We start from the raw sequence: 17276 nt of genomic DNA on the forward strand, positions 1-17276 counted from the left end.
GGACTGCCACAGTGGTGTACTCAGTGGCTACAGGTGTGCTTCTGGCGGCTTGGGTTGTTGGTGTAAGTGAGCCCCTACTGCGGTGGGGTGTGGTGGGGTGCGTCTTGGGGCAGCATGTCGTGCCCTTTGCGGGGTGCTGCGGGAGGGCGCATGTGCAGATGGCCCTGCTGCGTCCCCATCCCCTAATGCCTCTGGTGATGCTTGTGTGCCTGCAGGGGACATAGTGGATGGTGTTACGACTAAATCTGTCACGTGTTTTGGCATGCACAATGGTAAAAACATGGTAATGGGTGTGGCCCCAGGCTGCTGTACTGATGAATGTGCCTGGTCTGGTTGCGTTTGATATTGGTTTGGCAATGATGGAGGCACGTGCTGGGATGGGGGCACATTGGGGGATTGCATTTGGCTGTGGTGGCATGGCAGGGGTACTGTCACTACACTTGCATGCATCTGATCCACATGACTGACTTTACAGTTACACATGATGATTGGGTGGGTGGCGTTTGGTACTTGTCACTGCTAGGTCCCAATGGGACACTGCTGTGCCCCTGCAATGACGGTGTGGTGCTTGGGGCTTGGATGTGTCCCTTGGCTGCCCTCCACACTGCTCTGGCTCACAGGGGTGGCCTTGGTGCACTGGCACATGGGTGCTGCGGTAGATGCTTGTAGTGGCTCCCACGCACTGCCCCCAGTCGCAGTGCCCGGCTCATGGCTCGTTCCACTGGGGGATGCTCTGCTAGGCTGTTGTAGTTACATGCAAATTGGGGGTGGTGTGGTTTGACCCACCTTCTGCTTCCTGTCTGCCAGCTACAGCCTCACCTCCTCCAACTCCCTCGATCCCCTCCAAGTCAAGGTCTGTACTGCATTTCGGTTCCCAGGGAGTGAGGGCAAGTTCCGGAGGTGAGCCTCTGACTGTGGCCAGGCTGTCCTGTCTGTGCTAGGACAGGAGTCCCTGAACCCTCGCATGCAGGTCATTCCACCTTTTGCAGTAGTCCTCCCGCTCCCAGGGGATGCAGCCGACTGCCGACACCTTCTGGCTCACCGCTTGCCAGATTTGTGTGCAGCGCTGTGATGATGTCTTCCTCTGTCTGGCACCATAGAGCTCTGCTGGTGGGCCAAAACCTCATCCACCAAAATGTGGGCTTGCTCAGGCGATCTTGGGCTGCCTTGCCCCTTGCCCTCTCCTAAGACATTGCAAATGCTCTGGATGTGTGTATGCATGGCTGCCAGGGGCCCCTTTTTTTTATGGATTGTGATTTTCAAAATGGCTGCCGGAGTGTTTCCTGTTCTGGCGGTGACATGTTTTCCACTAACGTTAATAGTGCGTGCTAATTGTACCGGCGATAATAGCGGCGGTAGTGCTATTAGCGCTGTGTTTTGTGTGGAAGCCCGCTTGCAGGCGCAGTTTCTGCCGGGTGCATTTAGCGTTACCACCAGGGACGTGTGCGCTTGCCCGCATAATTGCGATACAGCGCTGTTTGTGCCACAGGTCCTGGCGGTAACACTATGTCCGCTTCCCACCCAGGTCGTGATGAGGCCCTAAGTCTGTTATCACCTGGCCATGGGGTCTGGTGATAGATTATGAGGCTCAATTTAAAACAGAATCTTCCCTTAGTACTTCTGTACTGCTACTCCAAATCTCTTAATATTGCCCATTTGCAGTATTTCACTTTTCCTTTGAACCAGTATTGTCATACTGACTATAATAGTGTTTGATCAACAGAATTTCTTTTGATGATTATTTAACCTTTGACTATTAGTAATACCAAGTGACGTGTACATTCTGAGCAAAGATCATTGTGGTTATGTTAAAAGCTTTCATTTACATATAGCGTGGATTCCGTTTATATTAATTACCCTGCATTGTCTGAATTATAAATAATTAACAACAACTTTGTTGACTTTTTTAAATATTTCCTTTTAAGTTAAACACAGGTCTTGATTGTAAAGTGTCTTCCATGTAGTTACCGAATCCAGCCAGTTTCCTGCTGAGACGTGGCCTGATTCTGCCTATTGTACCCCTGCAAGTCCCACTCACAGCTGTGGACAGGCTTCAGAAGTCAGTGCCAGGAACAAGACTGGTGTTGCTCAAGAGGCGACAGACTTGAGGCTTAGGTTTAAGCCTGCATTGATGCCCAGTGTTACGCTCTTTAAGCCAGCCCTGTTGCCCTGTCTGCTCTTCTGAGTTCACACAGGCTTCCAGCCATCCCCAGCTAGAGAGCGGCTTTCAGTTCCCCTCTAAGAAAGATTCTCTCAGCAGAGCGGGGGTCTGGCTGTCTGGTTTTCCCAAAACAGACACAGGGGCGCTCATTAACAGGCTTTTGGAACTTTTTAAATGATATACAAGGGTAGGCCGAGCCTACCATTCATTGCACATACACAAATGTTAGATTTAGACCAAACAGTACGTCTGATTTAAGGCTAATCAACAATTAAGTTGTGTTTAATGATTGTCATTTATGTTTTCAAATTCATTGCAGAAAGACCAAATAAAATGTTATTTGTTCAGAATTTCCAAACTAGCCCTAGAATACCTAGCAAGCGTACTTAAACAAATAGGAACGTTCAGGGAAGTACATTTAGTGAATGCCCTTTTGCTTATTGACATAATCCATTCTTAAAGACCTATTTTGAAAACAGTACAGAGACTTCTTGCTTTAACACCTGAAATGTATGCAGTGATAGATTTTCCATTCTTGTTCCCTCCCATAATTAACATGGATATTTGGTGAAATTAGAATACATTTCCCGCATTTATTTGAAAAGACATATGTCAGCATGTATTTGAGTCATCTATAGTCGAGTACCCTGGCGTTTAGTAACCTGTGCCTGAAACTTATATACAAATACAATACAAACATAGCAGAGTATTCTAAACATTGCTTGGGACATAGGCCTCTTGTTATGTCCAAAAGACAACATACAATTCCAAAACCACGACGTGGCCAGTACCTCACCATTCCCCCTCTGGCAGCAACTCACCAGAACTCAGAAAAACTAACCTTCAGTTCTTTTAAACTCACCAGTCTGACCAGATCAAAGAATGCAGCCTCCTCCAAAATCTGTACAGACTATCATTAATTCAGCACCCCTCCTAGTTCTAATTACCAGCCAAAACTCCTAAGGGACAGTAGCTCTCCCACTCAGCCACTCACTACTGTGTCTTCAGCCATCTCAGATGAATCACTCTTTAATGTGCATAAATGCAAGACTTAATTCAGTAGCTGGCTCCACCTCTTTGTACCCACGTACAGCACTTGCTAAGTTTCTCAATCAACTCCTGAGTGGTGCCTACACTCGTATGGGCAGTAGTATTGCCCTGCTTCCAGAAATAGTCCCTCAAAACTACAGTGACATCCACACCAAACCCAAGGGAAAAGGGGAAGTGGATACAATAAAAAAAACTCCAGGTAGTGCAGATCTCTTCTATGCTCAGCTGAACTCATGCTGTGCACCTGTAAACACACACACATAAGACATTAATCATCAACCTCTTGTTTCTAGTATTTCCGTCCTGGCTGTCTCTGCCTGTTGCCTAGTGACGATTATAGCATTTTCCTGTGTCTGTACATTCACCACAAATACTTTTACTTATTTTCTTTGTCCATGGTACTTTCTTGAAAACTCCTAAGATAGCTAGCTAATTATCCCTAAACTAACCAAAATCTACTAAACTATATCATTATTTACCCACAGATATGCACAATGTAATTTCCTGATTTTTATTCTGTGTGATACATTTAGTTTGTAACATTAACAATGAGCTCCTTAATGGTAAATCCTGGGGGCATAGTTATACCGGATCATGCGTGATTGGTAAAAACTGCTCGGCCTACCCACGTGACATAAATCACCCCCTTTAGAGCATCTTTCCATTACAACTAGCTGCGTTTAACCACAGACTCAGCATTCTTGTGACTGGCATTCCGATTCTCAGGCAGCTAAACCCCCCTTCATGACATAATGGAAGGCGTGCAGGTGAGCGTACCTGCACATTGGGCGATGAATTACATAATGCTTGCATGGCCTTATGGGCACTTATCTGCTTGCCAACCATTCACTATTCATTCTGTGCCACCTCCCCTACCATGGCTACACTCCGGCTCCTACGTCGTTGGCTGCCATTCAGCCTCATCCGAGGCTCATGTATGTCCATGGACCTAAAGTAACATTCTTTCAGTTTCCACAACATACACCTTCCCGATACCATCTGCAAGCACGCCTGCTATCACATCTACAATAACAATCTCATCCACCATCAAAATCCACAGACAGATCAATAATCACAACCACTACCTAACAAGTGACCAAATAAACCACCTGATTCCAACTATCAGAATTGTATTTTACGTATGTTGTAGCCTCGACTTTCCAGGAAAGTCACTCAGAGCTTTTATGTTGCTCTGTGGCACAACCACGCTTTTATATATAAAGAGGAGTATCGGAATGGGAGAGGTTTCCAGCCATGAAAGAATAAGACAAATGCATGTGTACGCGGGCCTCCCATTAGAACGTGGCACTGAAATTGGAAATCATGTACATTGAGGATTCAGGCAATTAGCTAGCTGTGTATCAGCGACCTTTGACCGGGGGACGAAGCAGGAAACTGACTCTCTCATACAGGCAGACTCTATAGATGCAGTTGGCATACTGAAGCTAAACAAAGCTTGACAAATGGCTTCTCCGTTAAGATGGTGTTGCAATGCTTATAATATGTTACTAATGCATAAACTGCTTGTTGAATAATGTACTATTTTCAGATTTTCTTTTTTTTAATAACATATAACCATGTACCATTCCTCCAATAACCTGTCAGCCATTTCTCCCTGGTGTGAAGATTTATCTATAATTTTACTGTCACATAGTTACCTCATCAAAAGGAAGTTAGGGTTTGTGCTTAAATCCTTTCCCAGTTTCCCAAAGATGATTGGCTTGTTCGTGTGATTTTAATCTAGTTTCTTTTACTGTTTGTTTTATAGTATTTCTTGTTTTAATTACACAATGCTAACAAACAGGTTTGAACCCAAAGAATACATATCTGTACTGCTGGTTTTGCTTATGTACATGTCCACTTTTTAATAGACAATGCTCAGAATGAAGGGATTGATTATTTCTAAGTTCACCTAACTCCAACTGAAGTGTTGGCTGTGAGGTCAAAATCAAACAATGTGGTTGGGTACACACTTTAAGGTTTGCATTAGGTTTCCTGGTTCCCCAGCTTCTAACTGAGCCATAACTGGTAAGCAAGCCACCACATCACCTTGCTCCCTGTGAGAGGGGAAACATAAGAACAGGTTTTAGTTTTTGCCTCACTTGAGATTAATCTAATTGAACTGAAAGAAGTCAATAAAGCAAGTTAGACCGCATATCAGAAAGTGGAGTAAATTACTGCAACAAATCTCAGAATCGTTGGAAGGCTAGAGCTGACTGCCGTCCCAGTAGATTTGAGACCTGCAGTCACATTTCCAGACAATAGCGTTTATAAAACTGCTTAACAATGTTATAGACCAGATCTTGTGTAGGTTTTGCATGCTTAATTAAATGCTTAAATTGGTTTGGATTGCTTAAGCCTTGTCTTCCTATTTGTGTCCTTCTTTAGGAGAGGCCTGGAAAGTAACGTGTTGAGATTTGCTGCCAAACTGGTTACGGACAACCCTATCGACAAGGAACGGACATTCATCATCTCCTTCTTCTTGTCTGATGACACCATTTTAGTGTATGAACCTCCACAGAGAAATTCAGGTAGATACCTGCCTGCCTGCTGGATACACAATATCATTTGCAACCACTGCTTCTAAAATCATGTTGCTTATCCTTTAGTCTGCAGCCATGAATGTAAAAATCGGTATCTGGTGCATTCGATGGAATGCCATAGGAAAAAAAGCATCGAAATGCCATAGGAAAAAAAAACATCGAAAAAAAGCATCAAATGCTTTTTTTTTAAAGGTAAAGGGTTATAAAGTTGTTTAAAAAATGGGTTTAAAGGTTAAAAAAAGAAGGGTTGGGGGGACCACCCCCCCATTAAAAAAAACCATAAAAAAATGCATTCAATGCTTTTTTTTCGTTGCTTGTTTTTCTCTGGTATGGCATTCGATGCTATTGCATCCGATGCAATGACTATGAACCTGTAAACCTCGGCACTGGCATCTGCTGCCAGTAGGTTAAAAAAAGATCTCTGTGTTGGTGTCAGTTGCAAATTTTCTTTTGATTGCGTTGACCTTATTGCCTTCTCATTTCCCACTGTGACTGCTCTGCAGCTCCAAAACCCACCAACAGACTGATTTGTTTCCTTCATCAGCAGTAAACATGTTGTACTGTAGCTCTGCAAAGTTAAAATGTTCTATTTAATTGAAGAATCACTTTAAAAATATTGCATTCTTGCTGATACAGTGCTTTGGAGGTCCATGAAATCTTTGGGTTTGTAGGATGTGTTATGTTTCTTTTCCTCAGCATCACCAAAACATAGCCAGGCCATGTCTTAGGTTTAGCACCAATAAGATGCATCTATGTGAAATTGCTGGATATTGGACCAGATTTGGAAAAATACAGTCCGCCTATATCGCTACAGATAATCCTTGTATGAAGGGCCCAAAGAGGGTTGCCCTTGCATTTAAATCAAAAGGCTTTCCACGACATGGAATCTGAATATGCTGTAATAACATACACGTGTGTTCATTAGATGTTCTGACAAACATGATTGCTTTTCTCGTACAATTAGATAACATCACTAAAAAACAGCTGCTTTTACATAATGTATTGTATTTATAAAATCGATATAGTGCAAGCCAGACCTGAAGTTATCAGCATGCCATAAAATAAACATACACATATAGCTACATTTATTGCATAAAAACACACAAGGCAAAATCAGTTAAAAACAAACCAAACAACACAATTTCATGAAATCACATGAATCATGATTCATTAAAAACAAACCAAGCCACAATATCGAATCCGTGGGCCCTGAGACCCACGGGCATGTGGCGCGTAACAAGAATTAAAATAAATAAATAAATAACTAAATAAGTCAAAGAAAATAAATTGGTTTCTTTATAAAGCTTTATAAAAAACACAGACGATTACGGAGAAGACAAGGACAATGAGCAAGGGAATTCCAGGTGTGTGGAGCTGCAGCTGAGAAGGGGGTATTTTTTTTTAAAATAAGGAATGATAAGGGAAGCTAATCACAGCTACTACCAGCTGTGGATCCCCAGAAAATAGACAGTTTTGCTGCCAGATAGGCATGCTGGCATAGCACCACAGCCTTATATGTAAGGTAGCTCATTTGGAAAAGTGCACACAAGTGAATAGAGTCAATGGGGAGAACTCAAAATGGGTGTAATATGCTCATGTTTGCTGCCCCTACGTGATAAAGAACTAAAGTATGGATGGCGGCGCGAAAGTCCAAGTACGAGAAAAAAGGCTTCTTTTTCCTAAGGAGAGAAAGCCGAGGAAACAGCATCTAGATAAGCAAGAAATGCGAAATTACGAATTCAGATTATTAGAATCAACAACGAATCCCAAGCAATGAACAGACGACACCGGTGAGCATGTTTTACCATAAACGGAAAGAGGAGACCACCAATTCTGGATAGAAGTGGAAGAGGAAGCTGAAGAAAAAATCAACAGACAATCTGGGAAAAGGTGACATTCAATTCTCAATAGTACAGAGACAGTCCCGCAGGAGTAGAATGTCAGCAGGGGAGGACATATAAAGATAGGGCTGTGTGTCATCCGCGACCTGGAGTGCCTCCGTGCTGGACCTGCAAACCACATCTCTTAGTGGTCCCATGCAGATATGAAAAACCATGAGGAATTCTGCAAATCATTGGCAAGCATCTAGACCTGACAGGGTCTACCTGCACAAACCGAGAACGATTCTGCGGGAAGGAGGCAAACCAGGACAGGACTGGTCTCGACTAACCCATCTGCCGGGAAAAGATGCTCAGCAAATATTATGGTCAACCGTGTCAAACGCAGCTGATGGATCCAGGAATGAGTACCACTAGAGAGGCCCCACCAACGTCCAATATACGTAGTGCAATATACGCTGTCTCTGCGTTACCCCGGGAACGTAAGCCATATTGATAGATCTGGATAAACCATGATGAGAAAGGTGACGGCCAAGTTGATCTGCTTCACATTTTTCCAAGATTCTACCAAGAAAAGGGTAAGGCTATGATGGAGTGATAATTAGCTTAGTCAGAGGGATCCAGACCATGTTTCTTTAAAAGTGGAAGCAGTTGGCATTTTTTAAGAGCCTCAGGAAGAAAAGAACCATGTTTAAACAATATGTTAATCAAAGGAATCCCAGGACATAGATATAGTGTCAGGGATGGCCTTAATAAGATAGGAAGGAATGGAATTGTGAGAATAAAAGGTGGGTTTTTATTAAAGATAGAGAGGGACAAAAATCTTATTAGACACTTAAGTTAATAATGGATGTGGTCAATCATGAGAAGCTACATACAAATGCCAGTCTTCCTGAAAGTGGCGTATGAAGTGGCGGAAGATGCCTTCTGCCCTTTGCATGCCTCCATGCCCAGCCACACAGTAGAAGGGCCCTGCTGCGTGAATATAGCCATGCTAAGCTTCCTGAACAGGCATGGTCAGTGAGAGGACCAGCAGCACAGCACAGGCCCGAATCATATGCTCAGGGGCCTGTCAGGAATTATGCCTCGCAACTGGGCACATCTGTGACCGTGAATCTACCGTACAATGTCCATGCGTATTGATTTATTTCATCAAGAAGTGTTCAAGTGGGCCGGGAGGATACCTCAGGGGCAATGCGCTCGCCTTGGAAGCAAGACGACACGGGGCTACACGGGTTTGATTCCCGGGTCTGCGCTTAGAAACCTCTGGGTATTAAGCGCGTTATAAATAACCAATTACAATGATAAAAGTGTCAGTGCTGATGTGGATCTGAGACTGGATTTTTAAGAAAATGGAAATTCTTTCAATAAACCTTGATATTAAAGTCGTAAAAAGTGAGCTGTTTTAACCACTGTGTTTTTTGTTTTGTTTTTCCATAATGGTCGCAGGAGAGTCAGCTGCTCAAATGGGGTGTGGAAGGGGGGTTGTTCCCCACTTGTATGACAGTAACACACACAACACAACAGCAGGTTGCGAGTTGAGGTAGAAGCAGAACTCTTTTCCGATTTGGTGCTCACTATTTTCATTTTTCCAGGGGTGCTTGGTGGAAAGTTTTTGGAAAGATCTCAAGTTAGAAAGCCTGGGCAAGAGATCTTCAAGAGTGAGATGTCGGAGTACTTCAAGGCCCAGGACCTGTTTGTTGGAGCCAAGGTTCTATTTAATTGCCACCACTTTATGCTGGTGGATGCTGATGATTATGCATTCACCTACATGGAGAAGAACTCGGATGAGGTAAATAAAGTTTTCTTTCATCTTGCACATGGCTTCTTTGATTCCCTACTTAGGTCCAGTCTGTGTATTCTCTCTTCCTCTATAGTTGACTACACTCCTTCCCACTCCTTCCTTCCTTCCTTCCTTCCTTCCTTCCTTCCTTCCTTCCTTCCTTCCTTCCTTCCTTCCTTCCTTCCTTCCTTCCTTCCTTCCTTCCTTCCTTCCTTCCTTCCTTCCTTCCTTCCTTCCTTCCTTCCTTCCTTCCTTCCTTCCTTCCTTCCTTCCTTCCTTCCTTCCTTCCTTCCTTCCTTCCTTCCTTCCTTCCTTCCTTCCTTCCTTCCTTCCTTCCTTCCTTCCTTCCTTCCTTCCTTCCTCCCTCCCTCCCTCCTTCCCTCCTTCACTTCCTTCCGTCTTCGGTAACCCCCTCTCCCTTTCACCTTCTCATCTCACCCTTTCCCTCACTTCCTTAGTACCTTTCTCCATCACTTTCTCCCTTTCCCCTTCCCCTCTTTTCTCAATCTCACCCTGACGTCCTTGGCACCTCCAGCTCCATTGCTCCCTTTATCTCTTCCCAAATGTATACACCCTTTATTTTCTTCCTTTCCTCTTCTCTTTTCTCCCCACTTCCTTTGTCGAGTCCTTTCTCCCTACCTTCCTGCTGCTATTCTCCCTTACCCCTTCTTCCTTTTCCCTTTTGGTTCCCTTTTCCCTTTCTCCTTTCCTTCTTTTCTCAACCTTTCCTTTCTCCATTTCTCCTCTTCTTCCCTCCTTACCCCCTTCTCCTGCTTTTCTCCCTTCTTTTATGCTTCCCTCCCTCCTTCTGCATTTTCTGCTCATGATTTGCACATGAATGCATTTCCTTGCTCTTCAGTAATGGGATCAGAGGGAGGGAGCAACCTCACATGTCACTCTTTGCACTGAGTACCGAATTAGAGGGCTGTAAGGTAACCTTTTTCAAGCAATATTAATGTCGATCTTTACATTAAAAGAATCCTTTCCATAGTCTTTTCTGGCCACATGACATCACTTAACACTTCAGATCTGCACTGAGAGCAGAGCCGTGGCGATGGTGGTAGATACATAAATGCATGTGATGTTGAAGGGCTTGTGCCCCATTTCATTTATTAGAGGCGGCATTGCAAACCCATGGGGAAATGCACTTGGGCTTTGCGTTAAAAACATCAGTAGGGACTAAAAAATATAAAAAAAGGTCACTATACTGCATCCAGTGCCGCAAAATGAGAAAAATCTTGCACACTCTGACAAAAATGTGACCAGATCAAGCAATAGTGCCGCCCAAGGTAAACCTTTATTTGCTTCTGAAACTGTCTGTATGTGACGATTTTTTAGACCCCAAAATGTCCTCACCTGGTGGAATCCAAGACGCCCACAATTCCCCTGTTGCTGCACTGCCCCTCAAACACGCGGTTATTATTATTGCCCACCTAAACATCTCCCTTTTGATTATCCTCGGCAGGCTGGCCAGTTGGTTTGTGTTCCCTTTTAGAACTACACAACATTACCCTTGGGCTGGATGTACTCTCGAGTGCCCTTAGCAGCATAACATTACCCTTGGGCTGGATGTACTCTGGAGTGCCCTTAGGAGCAAATATTACCCTAGGGCTGGAGGTACTCTCGAGTGCCCTTAGCTGCATAACATTACCCTTGGGCTGGCTGTACTCTCGAGTGCCCTTAGCAGCATAACATTACCCTTGGGCTGGATGTACTCTCGAGTGCCCTTAGCAGCATAACATTACCCTTGGGCTGGCTGTACTCTCGAGTGCCCTTAGCAGCAAACATTACCCTTGGGCTGGATGCACTCTCGAGTGCCCTTAGCAGCAAACATTACCCTTGGGCTGGATGTACTCTGGAGTGCCCTTAAGAGCAAACATTACCCTAGGGCTGGAGGTACTCTCGAGTGCCCTTAGCTGCATAACATTACCCTTGGGCTGGCTGTACTCTCTAGTGCCCTTAGCAGCATAACATTACCCTTGGGCTGGATGTACTTTCGAGTGCCCTTAGCAGCATAACATTACCCTTGGGCTGGCTGTACTCTCGAGTGCCCTTAGCAGCAAACATTACTCTTGGGCTGGATGCACTCTCGAGTGCCCTTAGCAGCAAACATTACTCTTGGGCTGGATGCACTCTCAAGTGCCCTTAGCAGCAAACATTACCGTTGGGCTGGATGTACTCTGGAGTGCCCTAGCTGCATAACATTACCCTTGGGCTGGAGGTACTCTTGAGTGCCCCTGGCAGCATAACATTACCCTTGGGCTGGATGTACTCTGGAGTGCCCTTAGGAGCAAACATTACCCTTGGGCTGGAGGTACTCTCGAGTGCCCTTAGCTGCATAAAATTACCCTTGGGCTGGCTGTACTCTCGAGTGCCCTTAGCAGCATAACATTACCCTTGGGCTGGATGTACTCTCGAGTGCCCTTAGCAGCATAACATTATCCTTGGGCTGGAGGTACTCTCAAGTGCCCTTAGCTGCATAACATTACCCTTGGGCTGGCTGTACTCTCGAGTGCCCTTAGCAGCATAACATTACCCTTGGGCTGGAGGTACTCTCGAGTGCCCTTAGCAGCAAACATTACCCTTGGGCTGGAGGTACTCTCGAGTGCCCTTAGCTGCATAACATTACCCTTGGTCTGGATGTACTCTGGAGTGCCCTTAGCTGCACACATTACCCTTGGGCTGGATGTACTCTGGAGTGCCCTTAGGAGCAGACATTACCCTAGGGCTGGAGGTACTCTCGAGAGCCCTTAGCTGCATAACATTACCCTTGGGCTGGCTGTACTCTCGAGTGCCCTTAGCAGCATAACATTACCCTTGGGCTGGATGTACTCTCGAGTGCCCTTAGCTGCATAACATTACCCTTGGTCTGGATGCACTCTGGAGTGCCCTTAGCAGCACACATTACCCTTGGGCTGGATGTACTCTGGAGTGCCCTTAGCTGCATAACATTACCCTTGGTCTGGATGTACTCTGGAGTGCCCTTAGCAGCACACATTACCCTTGGGCTGGAGGTACTCTCGAGTGCCCTTAGCTGCATAACATTACCCTTGGGCTGGCTGTACTCTCGAGTGCCCTTAGCAGCATAACATTACCCTTGGGCTGGATGTACTCTGGAGTGCCCTTAGCTGCATAACATTACCCTTGGGCTGGATGTACTCTGGAGTGCCCTTAGCAGCATAACATTACCTTTGGGTTGGATGTACTCTGGAGTGCCCTTAGCAGCAAACATTACCCTTGGGCTGGATGTACTCTGGAGTGCCCTTAGCAGGATAACATTACCCTTGGGCTGGAGGTACTCTCGAGTGCCCTTGGCAGCATAACATTACCCTTGGGCTGGATGTACTCTGGAGTGCCCTTAGGAGCAAACATTACCCTTGGGCTGGAGGTACTCTCGAGTGCCCTTAGCAGCAAACATTACCCTTGGGCTGGAGGTACTCTCGAGTGCCCTTAGCTGCATAACACTACCCTTGGTCTGGATGTACTCTGGAGTGCCCTTAGCAGCAAACATTACCCTGGTCTGGATGTACTCTGGAGTGCTCTTAGGAGCAAACATTACCCTTGGGCTGGAGGTGCTCTCGAGTGCCCTTAGCTGCATAACATTACCCTTGGTCTGGATGTACTCTGGAGTGCCCTTAGCTGCATAACATTACCCTTGGTCTGGATGTACTCTGGAGTGCCCTTAGCTGCATAATTGACCCGTCACTTGAACTGCCACAGGGGCCCACTACCTTTGGCTCTCCAGATGTGTTGCATTATGACTTTCAGGATCGCTCACACTCGAGTATGAGGGATAGTGCTGATGAGAGTTGCAGTCCAAAATAACTGGAGAACCAAGGACTTAGAGCCCCACAGTAGCACTTGCATGACCGATGTATGTATTTTGTTTCCAAACATCGATCCAATGTTAGCGAGTTTGCTGCCAGCCATGCCTGTATTCCATATGAGTGGGCATTTCCTCAAAGTCTTCTCACATGCCACGTAGCCAGGCCGAGCCCTGTTAAAGTTGTCAAATGTTTAACTTTATATTGGCAGTTTATGGAGCAACATGCAGAGGTTCGTCTCTGGCATTGCTCTGTGTATTCCTTCTGGCCCTTTTTCTCCAACAATTCCTTCCACCTGACACTTGCAAATATATGTATGCACTTCGCTGCCCACAATGCCCCTAGTAAAGGAGCACGTAACAGTGACATCAATTCACCAAAATACCAGCGGCACTGGAAGTGACGCCACATGCCTGATAACCTCACCAAACGTGCTGTTGGGTTGCCTTTCACCCTGACGACATCACAGTAAGTGACATTGCCTTAAGATTCATAAAATAACAAATGGTCACTAAAGACGACAACATCCGATTTAATTATGCCATGGGTGGATTCATGATATGGAAGGGGTACACTGAGGAGCAAAACCAACATGGACCATGGGCACTGCCATCATATACCAGTAAAGCCCCATAAGGCTCGGTACTGCCTCCTTATGACAAGCACAACCTCAAATGCCCCACTATTACCATCTAATCCTAGTTGTTGCCATATGTTCATTGTATAGTCACTATATATAGAAAAAAATTCATACAATATCACCCAACTTGTGTTGGTACTCATTTATCCACCTAAGAAGGATGAAAGGCTTTTTGAAAAAAAAATGAAAAACAAAGTTCAATTCTTTTTCTTCCAAACCAGCCGAGGCATGGGCAGGAACCAGCCCCCAGTCCCCATGGATGATTTCGGCTCGGCCGCAGGCCGAAAGGCAGAGTGGCCAATCCGACCCTGCAAATACCTACCTCTCAGATGCCTTCTGAATACATTGCACCTAGTCTGCTTCATAGACTGCTCTCTGAATATTGAGTACTCACTGTTGGTTTGGTATAGGAGTTTCAGCCTCATAGGTGTAGCTTTCACACAGCCAAATTCTCCCCTGACGCCACTGCATGGATCACCTCCTTCTTACAAGATAGGACCATGCAAGTTTTCTCTGACCTAGCCTCGGCCTCACCCACTATCATGCTCTGCGGAGTGCCCCAAGGCTCCTGCCTCTCCCCTACTTTCTACAACATCTTCATACGCCCCCTCTTTCTCATCCTGGACGATGACGATACTCAGATCCTCCTCACCCTCACAGGCAACTATGACACAGTCTCCACGACCCTTAACAACATCTACAACACCATCCAAATGTGGATGGCTGTCAACAGACTCTGCCTCAACTCTGACAAGCCAGAACTCCTGCTGGTAGGCTCCACTGACACTCTCAAAAATCTTGACACCCAGTTCAGCCACTTCACCATTGACTCCACCAAAATCCCAGTATCTGACACAGTGAAAACCCTTGGAGTCTACTTGGATTGTAACTTATCCATGACAAGACAAGTCAATGCAATTGCCTCTTCTGCAGCCTACCATGCAAAACTCATTAACGCTGCCAGGCCCTTTCTCTCCAAAGAGAACTGCGCCAACATAGCCAGAGCTATCACCAGCTCTAGGCTGGACTACCGCAACATACTTTTCCTAGGGACCTTCACAAAAAATCTAGAAAAACTGCAAGTAATCTAGAACAGTGCTCTGCATGCAGCCCAAGGTATCTCTAAAAGAGAACACATCTCGGCCGCAAGACAATCAGCCCACTGGCCCTCAATAAAGGAGAGGGTTATATTCAGAACCCTGACTCTTACCCATAAATGCATCCACCTCTCTGAACCAGCTTACCTTTCACAAAGAATCCACCCCGCCACACCTACAAGGCCAACCAGATCACCCTGCGCAAATATGCTCACCGTGCCCAGGGTAAAAAGAGCCAGGGCAGGAGGCGCTATATTCCCCTACCTTGCCTCCCTACACTGGGACGCCCTTCCTATGACGCTTCGTGCCAAAGCCTCACTCAGTGCCTTCCGCAAAGCCATGAAAACCACACTGTTCGCCTGATCAACACCACAGTCCCTATAGGACTTCTCGCCACTTCTCCTGATGAACCTGCAAATGTACCTGCAACTAGCTTACTGCATTAATGTACTACTCATGTAAAATATGTAAAATGGAAAACAAATATTTTTGTACCTCCCTGTAACTAAGTTCCCTGCAAGTAACAGCGCCACAATGCCCATGGGCTGTTTTTGCGCTATACAAATGTAAAAACAAATAAATAAATACAAAACTCCCCCTGTTATAACTGGTGCTATGGGTGCTTCTTGCCGTAAGTTTCTTCCTTTGGCTATTGGGTGTCATTTCAGCAATGAGTCAAAAGCAAAAGTGGTGACGTTTTTCTGGATTGTCGAAGTAAAGTGGTCCTAAAACGCAATCCTTTTCAGCATGGTCACTGGGTTAGCTCTGTAGTTAGTGAGCGTTATGCTGTGGTGGACGTTTACCTAATTTGATGAGAATCAACATCTTTACTCGTGCTTCTACATTAGCTGTTGCTGGAGACAGATGCTTCTTCTGCATACAGGGTGTTTCTTTGTGAATATTGTAGACCGTGGTCTATGGTCATCAAAATAATCCAAGTCCCATATCACCATTCTGGAGCTCAGTGCAGTTTGTTTGGCTTTTCATGTTTTTACATAAGTAGGCAGAACGTTAAGGGTTGTGACTCCCATATAAGGAGACAGCAATTCTCCATAATTGAGCATTGAAACACCAGGTCACTCTCTGCTCATCATCCAATACTGTTTAAGGAGACATTCTGATTCAGAGGACAGAGGCCTCCCATGAATCATGGTTAAAAGAGAGTAGAAAATCAATCTGTTAAAGAATCCAGATCGTCTTGCTTGCATAGAGAACATCACTTTTTTATTGTAGTATTCCAGGATATGGAGCAGCCTAACTCTCTTGGACACATCTTTCCCTGCGATAACAGGCAGACCGCAATCTGTATACTTTTCTTCTTTTGCATTTACTTTGAAGGTGCTAGAGAAAATTCAGCGCAGAAAGTCCCATATTATTCTGATGTCTCTAGCTTGGGCATGCAAGGTCTGGATCTCAGAGCTGCAGCAGATGCTCTTGTTCCCACCAATGAGCATCTCTGGACTTGTGTATCTTGTTAGAAATAACTAAAGGGTATTAAGCAGGGAATCTGGCAACACTTTCTTTCAAATGGCCACCCCTCATGAGTACGGCACCCACCCAGTCGGACCAGGTAAAGAATGTAGGCATGTGTGACACCAAACTCTCACTACAACCACAAATAGACCCCCTAGACCATAAATTGCACCCCAAGCTCCGTATCCTTAGAAGAATGATCACATGCTTGGAAATGACCCAGAAAAGTCTAGACTAGTGTAATAGTCTCTTTGTAGGACTAAACAAAACACAACGAAACCAACTTCAAATGGGTGTATTAGGTCTGGTTGATTTATTTATTTTATATGAACGTGCCATACAGCAGAACAATGTCAGCTTTTTAACACAAGGCATACAGAAAAGAAAAAGAAGGCCAAAGAGGTCTGGCTCAAGGAAAAGCATGCAGCATCACAATTACATCATAGCATTACCATCATCGTAGTCATCCCACCAACCTATACCTTGCCCCACACATTCAAACCACCGCCATATATGTTCTGGGATAGAGCTCCCTGCAAGCTCCTTCTTTTTAAGGCCAGGCCCCTGCTAGTCTTTGTGTTAAGGTCCCCAGTGTGCCCCGTACTCTGTGTTCTACTGGAAGCCTTACCATTTCTTTTGCTTGGTTACCACTGTTTCCTACTCTCTAATTTTCCTGTAACTCTGTTACAACTTTCATTCTATGGAACACTGTCCTAACACCACCCACTACTGGCCTATTACTTCCTCCTTTTATATATTGGCTTAGGCACTCATTGTTCCAATGTACATTGTGATTGGTAGGTCAGTTCACCCTTAGACCAAGGCCATGTGATTAGTGGGGCCTTATAGATTCCTCATTCTCCTTGT

General features: G+C 45.2%; 1 protein-coding gene across 1 annotated transcript in view; it reads left to right on the forward strand.

The window, feature by feature from the left end:
• Positions 1-17276, forward strand: part of EFHC2 (EF-hand domain containing 2) — a 369754-nt gene that overhangs the window by 229053 nt on the left and 123425 nt on the right. The window contains exons 9-10 of the mRNA XM_069636501.1: positions 5600-5742; positions 9188-9384. Coding sequence (XP_069492602.1) covers positions 5600-5742; positions 9188-9384 — 340 coding nt within the window. The remainder of the gene's footprint in view (positions 1-5599; positions 5743-9187; positions 9385-17276) is intronic.

The sequence above is a fragment of the Ambystoma mexicanum genome, chromosome 7p, assembly GCF_040938575.1.
Source record: "Ambystoma mexicanum isolate Mex_15411 chromosome 7p, UKY_AmexF1_1, whole genome shotgun sequence".
Lineage (NCBI taxonomy): Eukaryota > Metazoa > Chordata > Amphibia > Caudata > Ambystomatidae > Ambystoma > Ambystoma mexicanum.